Source organism: Malania oleifera, chromosome 3 (assembly GCF_029873635.1).
Source record: "Malania oleifera isolate guangnan ecotype guangnan chromosome 3, ASM2987363v1, whole genome shotgun sequence".
NCBI lineage: Eukaryota > Viridiplantae > Streptophyta > Magnoliopsida > Santalales > Ximeniaceae > Malania > Malania oleifera.
The window spans coordinates 66665323-66677328 of NC_080419.1; the positions used below are offsets into that span (position 1 = coordinate 66665323).

The 12006-nt window shown below is 34.4% G+C and overlaps 1 protein-coding gene across 1 annotated transcript in view; it reads left to right on the forward strand.

Annotated features, from left to right (window-relative positions):
• LOC131152085 (transcription factor bHLH128-like) overlaps nucleotides 1–11732 on the forward strand; it is a 53568-nt gene extending 41836 nt beyond the window's left edge. The window contains exons 5-6 of the mRNA XM_058103712.1: nucleotides 1948–2016; nucleotides 11339–11732. Of these exons, the coding sequence (XP_057959695.1) occupies nucleotides 1948–2016; nucleotides 11339–11389 (120 nt within the window). The 3' untranslated portion in view covers nucleotides 11390–11732. The remainder of the gene's footprint in view (nucleotides 1–1947; nucleotides 2017–11338) is intronic.
• The last annotated feature ends 274 nt before the right edge of the window (nucleotides 11733–12006 follow it).

A 12006-nucleotide genomic window follows, 5' to 3' on the forward strand; every position in this document is an offset into this window, starting at 1 on the left:
CAAGCAACTTCTCAATTAGTCCTTGCGTAGCCTCCTTGACCTTCTTCGCTCTAGCTCTTGTGATGGGTCCATATGAATGATATGAACCAACAAGCTCTGATTGCACAGGATGATCTGCACATGCCAAGCGGACCCATCACAAGAGCTAGAGTTAAGAAGGTCAAGGAGGCTATGCAAAGACTAATTGAGAAATTGCTTGAGCAAGAGTCAATGAGGGCCTCAGACACTAAAGAAAAGGACTTTCTTGAAGAGTCTAAGATGGTAAATTGTTTAAAGATGTGTAAAGTTGGAACCTTAAGCCAATTGAGGCTGTTTGGTGAATTTTTATTGTTTTAATTAAAGTATGGGCTAAATAGTGGATCAATTGTGTCAATTAAACATGACATGTGACTTGCACATGTTTCATTAAATGACATTCATGGCATGCTTAAGGTTATGTGGGGTTATTTTATTGGTCAGATTGATGTCATAACCTATTTTTATTGGCCGGGCTGATGTCATGGGTTTATTTTATTTTCTATAAATAGCCAACTCTCTGTTTTATTGAAAAAGGGAATATTTTTTGGTTGAATACAATTCCAAGTGAGGTTTATTTCTCTTCAAGTTCTTCATTGAACTTTCACCGAACTTATCAAAGGTGCTTCCTTTGTGGCGTTCATCCATTAATTTAATAGTCTTGGTTTGTGCTTCACGTCAAGCAATAGGTCAAGGGTTCACCACCATGTTGAATCTTATTTTGGGTTTGAGGTTTTGATAAATCTAATTTGGGGTCTCCGGACGTTCATTCTTGGGGTTCCGCATCAATAACATTCTATTTAACCATTCATGTCTATATTATCATTATTTGTACAATGAATAATATTTAAATGATTTATGAATTTCATTTGTATTAACTGAATATATTTAATGTACATTATCTTACAAATATGTTTGATACACATACTATTTTACAACTTTTCCACCTCACACAAAACATAGATGTATTTAATTTGTAATATATTAGTCCTAAAACTTATATTATTATGTTTGTTAACCATTTTTAAAGTTTCACAAAGAATTCCATGCTTTATTATAAGTTTCCGTTATTTTTTAAAATCGAAATCGAAATCGAAATTTCCGTCGAAATTTCCGTACTTTTGGAGCTTTGAAATTTAAGTCAAAATCGAAATTTAAGACCTTGCCTAAATGAGCATGCCATGAATCCATAGAAACACCATGGGCACAAATTGAAGAAGTCGTATGACAAGACTGGATCTACCACCACCACCACCATTGAAATACTACTGTATCCTTTTCAAGCCCTTTACCAATCCTCTTCTTTGTCTAGAGATATTGAATAACACAATCAAAACATCTAAAGGACTAAAAAGTTTATGCCATTTATATATAAAACCAATTAAAACTTTAAATCTTGTATGTCCATAACCATAATCATTAAACAAGATCTTTTTTACTATTTTTAAGATTCTAAAATATTTATGGAAATCAATTGTATTAATCAATTGCTATTTTAATATATAATTCAAAATATTCATTACAATTTTCTTACATTGCTATTTAGTCAACATCTTTTTCATAATGAAAATTTCAAGCTACATTATATGCAGCAACCCCTACTCATTTTTATGATCTATTATGTTTTCTTTGAAAAGAAAGAAGATACAAATTCTTTAAGGCACAAATTATTTTAGTGTATTTTTAACGGTGTATCTAAAAATTTGTAGAGAATGCATTTTATAATCTTATTAATTCAAATGAATTTCACACTTATTATTTCAACCCTTAACATGCACTTCTCTTTGTGAAAGAGAAATGATGGAGCATTTCAATTATGATGGTTGGATAATGGTCCTTTACACCCTTCCATCAAAGAATAATTTTTTTCTTAGGTTAGTTATTTGTCATAATTGTTATTATGTGTTGTTTTTCTTCTAAATGTCATTGCAGCAAACAAGCTATGCAGACATGTTGGACTTGGCAGTGCATCATATCAAAAGCCTCCAAGATCAAGTTCAGGTGGGTTTAAAAGTATATATTATCATGAAGTCTTTTTCTTTTTGAAAAAATAGCATATTCTGGCAATGCAAAACTTTTAGTCCCATCAATTAATACCATTGATATTCTTACGTTAAACTGTTGGAGGGCTAATTTGGTCTCTCCATCAATAAAATGATTGCTTTAATAATTATAGCAGTAATATGACCAAAAATTTTATTAATGACTTCCTTATGCTTTATAGTGATCATTGTAAGGATTGTAAAAACAATACATGCTCTTGCTTTTTCATACTTAAGGATTTATGATTGATTTTATATGTCATTCTTTTGCTTAATGTGATCATGATTGAGGATTGACTATCCTCGTTATGATTGTACATTCTCCTTCTTAATATATTTTCTTTTCCTATTTCAAAAGAATTGATCATGAAGCTCATTGTCAATAAAGGTGTTTTTGGATGAAGCGCATGAATGTTTTTGGTTGAATATGAAATAGTTATATTTAGAATGAAGGAAACTAATGTCTTTCTATTTATTGCGATGTGTTGGAGGTCCACCACCTACCGAAGGTGAATCTTCAAATTGTCTTAACTCAAATGGCAAACTTGAGATGAAAAATATAAAGATGAGTGAGATATGGGTCAATTATGAATCAATAGTCACTACTAACCTATTTTATCCTAGGGGCACTCAGATCACCTATTAATTACTACCAATTAATTAGTTTCTAGCAACACCGAGGGCCAACGAAGTGATAGTAATGGTTTGTGCTATTAGAGTTTAGTTTGGCAGCACAAATATGCAAGGGGAAGGTACTAGTGCCCCTACACACTTGTCCCAAACAGTAACACAGTAATTTCGGAATGTTTCAACCATAAATCATGCATATACTATGATTGTTTTATTATAGATTCTTGGTTACTTTCCTCTTATATATAGTTCCACCCTATGACTGTCTCATATCCTGGTCAAGTACATGGCTTCTCTCACCTCAAGAATCCCAAAAGGACACTATCGCCCACTTTTGAGTCCCTTCGTTAAATTGATTAATTTAGGGTTTCTCCAAGATGAAATGGAATGCAGTTGTATAAGAATGGGTCAAGTAGCAAAGAGTGATGCATCAAATAATACAAGAAATCAGCATTCCAAAATAAGAGACAAAATTGATCCCTCAAAGCAGGAGGCAATCTATCTAACGACAATCAGAAAGGAAACCCTACACTCTTGATTTTTCAATTTCTACGTTTATTTTTCATTATTATTTTTATTTGTTTGCAAATTTGAAGTCCTATTTTGAGGAAGCAACCTAAAAACTCCCTAAGAAAACCTAGAAAGCCACCCTAGAATTTTTTTTACAGTTTCCTTAGTTTTTCTTGGATTTTTAAAAATATTTTTGAAGATTTTTATGATCAAAATTAAAAATAAAAAAGAAGTAATAATACTGATATTAATGATAACTAAAAAACTAAATAATTGGTGAACACAAAAAAAAGACTAATTCATGTTCTTTTTTGTTTATTTCCATTTTTTTTTTGGGGGGGGGGGGGGGTTAGCTATTTCCATAATAATAACAACAACAACAACAAAAACAAAAATTGTAATTACAATAATAATTGTAAAAAAAAAAAGTTATGAAAATGAAAATAAAATTTTTATTTATTATATTTTTTTGAATTTCTTTTATCAACTTTAAACTATTTAAAATGAATAATTTTTTTCCTTTTCACAAAAGGCTGATTCCACTATGCTAAATCGGGACAGCCCCAAGCCACTTGAGGACGCATGCGAGGGGCCTGTAGTATATAAGCCCCTCCCCCAGTTCATACTCTTCACCGCTGCAGCTAGGGTTTTGAGACTCTAGCTACTGCAGTCATTGCAATAGGGCCAATGCTCCACCCTTGATGTCTCTACTTCATCGCTTGGCAGTTCTTCCAAAATGATGTTTGTCATTCTAATGGTGGCCAGAAAATGATGCTAGTTGCCCATGCCCTTTCCCATACCTCTCTCTCTCTCCCCTATCCTGACAGTCAAGCAACACTGCCATGCCATGTCCATGGTTATGTATGCACACACACACACACACACACATACATATATACATGAATATTTGTGTAAGCACATATATACATGTGTGTGTTTATTCACATATTCAAGTCAAGTATTCGTTTACCCATGCCTCTATACGCCCTTTCTTCGACCTTTTTAAGGCACATGCACATCTCAACAAAAACCCCTATGAACCATCCATAGCACACGAAAGAAAGAGAAGAATGAAGAAGAAACACAAGGGAAAAGGAAGAAGAATGATATGTCACCATGGAACTTGTTGTGGCCACATGTGGGAATATAGTTCATGTAAACTCATAATAATTCATAAACCATATGACAATCATTCAAGACCCAATTATCCAACATCAGAATGATGAAGATGTCATACTTTGATTTCCCTCCCAAGTGTCTCAAGAGTACCCAAGAATACCAAGAATGAACAAGCCTGCTCCTTGAATATGCATATCCAACTTCCTTAACTTAGAGCCTCCTTTTTCTTCCTACCTCTTTTGAGTCCTTACGACATGTTTGTTTTTTGGAACGGAATTGGGTAGGAAAGGAATGGAATGAAAATTTGAATGGGTGTCATGATGAAATCAAGTAAAAAATTCGATTCCATTCCTCCTGATTCCTTTCCACCCCTATGTGCCAAACGTGTGGTTAGGGTTTTACATGCACCCCCTCTCTTTGTTATGAATCTTTTCTTTGTTAAGATCCCCAAGCCACTCTTTTATAGGCTTTAAGGGCTAGGGTTATGCACTAATACCCCCATTTTCCAAAATATTCCCTTGAGATACAATGAGCTTCTTTCCTTGTCTAAAAACGGTTGTTGGACACAACTCTTGCCCCATTCTCAATGAGGAAAGGCTAATTGGGCTAGGAATACATCCATATTCCAATAAAAGTGTGAGTCGAACCCAAAAACACAAAATTAGAGCTCAAAATTAGCCTGTAAAGTATGCTTGCTGAAGTTTGGGAAAAAATGAGGACCCTCAATTAATTGCTCCTGATTTACTTTTTGCGCATTATTTGCTTAATTAATAAAAAATTTCCCCAATTTTTCTCAAATAGACCTTGGACAAAATTGGGTGTCTTAACACTATTTTTCACCATGCTTCATTCTCACAGCTCAATAAAATTAGGCATGTGAGCTTAACTGTACATGATTAAGTTGGAGAAGTTAGTTATGGTGGTTTTGAATTTCTCCAATACTTATTATAGTGAAAATGAAAAAGCCTGTGGCTTTTTCTTTATTATTATTATTTTTTTTATTTTTTTATTGGGTGGGGCTTGATAGTGGGGTTGTAAGATTAATGATGGTGAACAGAAAAGCATCTACAATACTGTGCCTATTTGATGCATATCACTTATGCGAATCTCTCTATTGTACTCGTACACCTTTGATGCATAAGATGATACAAAAAAATAGAAGAATGCATAAGCTTTGAATCTTCTGAATTTTGATAACTAAAATTACTTCTGGTTTTTCTTTTCATCTGTAAATTTAAGCACACATGATTACAGATGCTGTAGCCTAGGAAAGAAACGGTGATGTATATATGGTTAAAGAACACATTTAAATATATATATATATATATATATATATATATATATATTGGGTATTTGTCTCTCATCATTTAAGAAGCCAAAATTTATACTTTTACAAATATTCTACCGCAGTAAAATTTTAAATATTTAGAGCCATGTTTGAGAATTCTGTTAAAAAATGGAATTTGAAATTTTAGAAAACTTTTAACTTGAACAGTGCAGGCTGGGAAGCCTGCGAGCACTGTTAATATTCAAGACTGCTTATTAAAATGGCTAGATATGCCTACATGATTACTTTAATATTTCCTTGTTTTTCTAAAAAGGGCAGCCCGGTGCACAAAGCTCCCGCATATGCGGGATCCGGGGAAGGGGCAGACCACAATGGGTCTATAGTACGCAGCCTTACCTTGCATTTTTGCAAGAGGCTGTTTCCACGCCTAGAACTTTCCAATTTTTGGAGAAATTCAATCACTAAAAGCTTATTAAAATGGCTAGATATGCCTACATGATTACTTTAATATTTCCTTGTTTTTCTAAAAAGGGCAGCCCAGTGCACAAAGCTCCCGCATATGCGGGATCCGGGGAAGGGGCAGACCACAATGGGTCTATAGTACGCAGCCTTACCTTGCATTTTTGCAAGAGGCTGTTTCCACGCCTAGAACTCGTGACCTCCAGGTCTTGCTCTACTATTGACAAATAACAAATAATAAATTTACTGTGAAGTAACTAAGTACTGTTACGAGCGCGTTCTACTATAATGAGTATTGTTTTATGTTTATGCAACTGTAGCAGTAATTAGAAAGTATTTTTTTGTTTTTATTGTAATAAATATATATCTGAGATCTGAAACAAGGGGTAGGCTTTGGTCTTTGGTTCAAGAGAATGCTGAGACTTTGAGATGATAGACTTTCAAGATAGAATAAGATATTATATAATGCTTCTCACTTTTTATTTTCTTAAATGATCATCACAACACAAATAAGAGGAATGCCATTAAAATAGGGAAAAAAAGAACCACAAAGGATGAGGGAAAAGTACATGAGGCACTCCTCACTGCACCTTGCACCTCATTGCCTTTCCTGAAGGGTACCTCACCTTGACAGGCACACACAGGCAATTAATGGGGCTTACACCTCATTAGAGGTTGAGGTGAGGTACCGTTCGTGAGAGGCAATGAAGTGCAAGGTGCAGTGGGGAGTGCCTCATGTACTTTTCCATCATCCTTTATGGTTTTTTTTCCCCTATTTTAATGGCAGCCCTTTTATTTGTGTTGTGATTGATCATTTAAAAAAAGAAAGGTGACAAGCACTAGATAATATTTTATTTTATCTTGTAAGTCTATCATTTCCAACTCTCAGCATTCTCTTGAACCAAAGAGCAAATCCTACCCCTTGTTTTAGATCTCGGTTTTAAATTTATTACAATAAAGAACAAAATATACTTTCTAATTACTGCTACAGTAGCATAAACAGTACTCATTATAGTAGAACAGCACTCGTAACAGTAATTAGTTCTACAGTAAATTTATTATTTGTTAATGGTAAAGCAAGGAAATACTAAAGTATAATTTAGGCATATCTAGCCATTTTGGCTGTGTGCACCTCATGCCTAGGAGCACCTCAGGCCTGCTGTCAACAGCTATGTTACAAAAATACCCCTTAAGTAATAAAAATATAAATACAAAAACAACATTTGATTATGCAATATTCAACACATTTAACATCCCTCAATCCAAATATGACTGCGATTTTATTAGATCTTAGGGTCCCTGCCCCACAGAATAACTTATGCACATGCTTCTGCTGGAACATCCATGTACAACTTTGGTGTTAGGACCCACGGGGGCATTAATGGGTTTAGATCTTAGGGTCGCTGCCTCACAGAATAACTTATGCACATGCTTCATGCTATATCCTTTGTATGAAACTTACTTTCGTAAAAACTCTTTTAAGTGCTGAATTCCTTGATTGTCATCCATCTCAATCCGTGTCATTGGTATACACAATCAAGATTATTTTACGAATCAAATAATGGCAATAAAGTGCAAAATGATGCACAACACAACATTGGTGACAAAATGATGTCATTATTACCCAGTATACCAAATCATGCTCTAGGAGATTGCTCGAGACCATATGACATTTTCATTATTCAAGACCATATCAAATTTCCACTACTTGAGACTGAAGGATTTTTTCAATTGACACATCAACCCTACCATCCTGAGCAACAAAGCCAAGTGGTTGCTCCATATAAATTTCAGCTCACCACATAAGAAGGCATTCATGATGCACAGAACAACAAAAAAAATGACACAAATAATCAACCATAAGCGAACCTTCTTCCAAGGAAAAAGGCTTTTGAATAATCATGACAATACACTTGGGTGTACCCTTTCAAAACAAGGTACACATTGAATGGATCAACTGTCTCTTTATGAGGAACTCAGCAGTATAAATACCTTGGCAAGTAACATTGGGCGTATGGAGGGAAGAACCACAAAGTCCCTTGTATCATCACCAGCATTTCTTCTTTTTTGGCTGTCATCTAACTAGAATGAGGAATGGATTTTGTTATAGGCTAGGAACAAAGATAGCAGACAAGAAGGCAAGAGACAACTTATAAGAATTATTCTTGTTGTCATAGGATATTCAAATTAAATATAAAATGAGAAATATAAGTATGCTTACTTTTTTGGAAGCAATTGCATGATCTAACTCAAAGGAAGTAAATTAAATCGAGCCTTAACAACACAGAAAGCATGAAAATGAATAAACCTAGACTATCATATACAAGTCACAAAAAAGAAACCCCAAACTCTGAAATAAAAAAAAGTAAGACCCAGATGTTGGAATAAATTAACATAAAAATATCATTGGCTCAGTAATTGACTCAGCAAGCAAAGATGACTAATCTTATGTTGACAATTGGAAGTGACTGAAATGAGGAACAAGCTTTCTTCAGACTGTGCAGTGCAGAATGACAAAGATGACAATGTATTTAGTAAGGAAAGACTTGGGTAGAAGGTGCAAGAACATTGAAGTAGTATAGGTCATTGCATTCATGTCCTCTGCATCTTCAAATTTTGTATTACCAAAATAGGGGAAAAATGAATGAATAGTCAAGGGCCTGTTAACTTGTGGAAAACAGATTTATTTTCCATTTCTATTTTTGCAATGAATTACAAAAAAGCCACATCATTTTCCAATTTTCCAACATTGGTAAGGAAAATCCAAAAAATGAATTCTTACTAGGAATGAGAAATAAGAAAACTGTACAGGCCCTAAGAGATTTTTTGAGTTTACTTGCAATTGAAGAGGAAAAGAGGAGTCCAATGAATGCAAGATTAAGAGAGATGAATTGACCCATTCCACTGATGGTGATAAGGGACTCATCTGATAGGATAACATTAGGTGTCCATGGCATATGATCAATAGCTACAAAATCTATTATTTAAGAATGAGTGGTTGGTTACTGTTTTGTACATGATGGACACTCCTACCGTTCTTGACTTTTTCCACATCCTGTTTTCTTTTTATTTTTTTTTTCCTCTCTTTTTTTGACCCTGTCCTGTGAATGGTGACAGCCCCTTGGTGCCTGTTAATGATTATTCTTGTTGCTGATTTAGGGGGGGTGGGGGGGGAGGGAAGCTAGTGGTTGGAGACCGAGAAAAGAAACATGCGTCTTGTGTACCTTTTTGGGCCATAGAAGCACTAGGAAAGGAAGGAAGCATGCTGAGGGGCATGATTGTATTGCATAATTTTGATGTAGAATTCATGACAGAATTGGTGATTTTGGATTGCTTTGTATTCGCAACTTGAGGTCTACCAGATAATTCCCAACAAGTCTCATGAGTGTCATCTGAAGATGACAATTTGTGAGCTTAAGATGGGAACCCCTAATCCTCTACAACGATCTCCCCTACCACCACAGTTGTGGGAACCCCATTTACTACCATGAGTCACCTTGACTGCTCTATGAACTCCAGAAACCAAGGCAAATTAATTGGTAATTATACCCCACCACTCTTAAGAACTATCATACAGAAGTCAGGCAACCTTCAGAATGTCTCAGCTAAGGAAGTATGTTCATTGCCCCAAGAATTTGAGTTTTGATTAGCTCAAACTCTGATTTCAATCTTGGTAAAACTTAATCTTGTTGTCTACATTGCCTCGATACCGGATTGCGAGGGAGTAGCCACATTCAACTCCCCGTAGGCTTCCTTGCCAAAATTGTAACACTTGCATCATTGTTTTGCATCTGGTAGCACTTATACATTATGCATTCCAAGAAAAGCAAACTAAGAAGTTGAACATCTCTGTTTTCCTACTGAGCTCATTAAGAACACCTCTATGACCTCAGACCACCATTTAACTGATATGTAAAACTTCTTACTTAATACCATTATGTTGTTTTGTTGAGGAACAAAACTCCACACAGCCGACCTCTACCAATTCTCATAAAATAGCCGACTACCTCTACGAAATCTCATAAAATAGCCGACTAGGCAAATAATAATAATAATAATAATAATAATAACAAAAAAAAGAAAAGAAAAGGAAAACACTAAACCACAAAAAATACCAAAAGAGTCCATGCAACATTCCTAAAACAGTCCACAATATAGTAAATAGTTAAAACAATTTATGGAGTGTCAAGTAGTGCCCTGTTTCCAACAAAAAATGAGCTTTTCACCATGAAACAGAAATAAAACAATGATGGCAGAAACTTTTTAAAAAGGCGTAACTATGTAGAAATCTTCATTGCACCAAACTCACCTCAAACCAACTACCAACTATTACAACTAAAAGTGTCATAAAATACAGGGTTTATGGTCAAGCTTTGGGCTTCAAAACCTTGAAATGATGGCATACCAGCTTTAAGAAGTGAGAGAGGAAGAGAGAACCAATTCATGTTGCCTTTTTCTTAATGTATTTATACAAAAGAATATAGGGTATTAGTAGAATACATTACTTGAGTTCAGATTCAATTGTCTTTAAATTTTGCATGTAGCGCACCATTCCTTGGGTAAAGAATTCAAAAATTCGAAGGATGTAACTCTCATTTCTCGATGACTAGTCACCTAGGTCGCAGCACCTTTGCATGCATTTATTTTTATACGATTAATATTTTTGAAATTGACTTTTGTTCCCTCAATTGAGATGGCTCTTAATGGTTTTCACATGAATACTTTATTTTAATATAGTTCCGTGTCACTCCCTCTGTGAATGATGAACTGGATGGTTATTCTGTCATTGCCATCAGTATATTTTGATTTGAAGCTGCAATTACATCTTCTGAAATCCTGCACTTTATAGGCCATGTTCAGTTGACTTTTGCTAATTCTTTATAAATGTGCTGTTCATTCATCACTTCTATACAGAAGTTAAGTTTCTGTTACACCTTAATACATGCATTTATTTACATATGATTATCTTCCCCCACCCAAAACAACGGTGAGAATCTATTAAAAGTTGAACATCATGTTTATTCTTATTAGATTAGTGTACGAGCTCTACCATATGTTTTTATAAGGTTAAAGCACGTAGAGATCTCTCCACTTTTGTAAGCATTCTGGCATAACATTTTTACATATCATAGTGGTGACTAGTTAGGTATCATCTAGTAATGTTGTCTTCATGTGTTTCCTGGATTTCTCTCTCTTTGATTTACTAATGCTTGATGTATATATATATATATATACTTCTCTAATATTAAGAGATTTTTTTTTTTCCTTTTTTCAGAAAATTAATGAAGAACTTGATTATTGCACATGTGGATGCAAAAATGCATAATCTCTTGATAAGGAATACTACCAACTGAAATATATGTTAGCATAAAAGGTGAAGGTGGGGCGATTGTGCATGTCTTACTACAAAGTGAAGAGTGGGTGTTCTATTTGTATATAATGAAGCAGAATTTTCTTCCAGGTTCATCAAGAAAACATTTTTATTTCTATGCACTTTTTTTATTTCTATGTATTTTTGTAACATTTTCACGAAGGAAAGAGAAAAAGTGGGGATATCAATTCCTCTACTTTATGTTCTCGTTTTTATGCATGCTTTGCTTATTCTGTAAACAGCCATCTAAGAAACCCATTTTGACGCTTTTATATATGTAGGTATCATTTTGTTTTCAGATTTCTCCAATGTTGCGTTTAGGAGTATGAATTTCGGATCTTAAATTTGGATTTGGGATAGATTTGGATAAATTTTAATATACTTTAATAGTACGTCTTATTCAAATCTAATATAACTCCAAATCTAAGATCTATCCAAGCATAGGGTAAATTGACGTGCATGTATGTATGAAATCCATTTTTGAAGAAATCATATCTATAGTGTGTTAGCACCGAAAGAATTTATAGGTGTGCTTGATACACATGGGTGAGCGCCAATTTGGCCAAAATGTT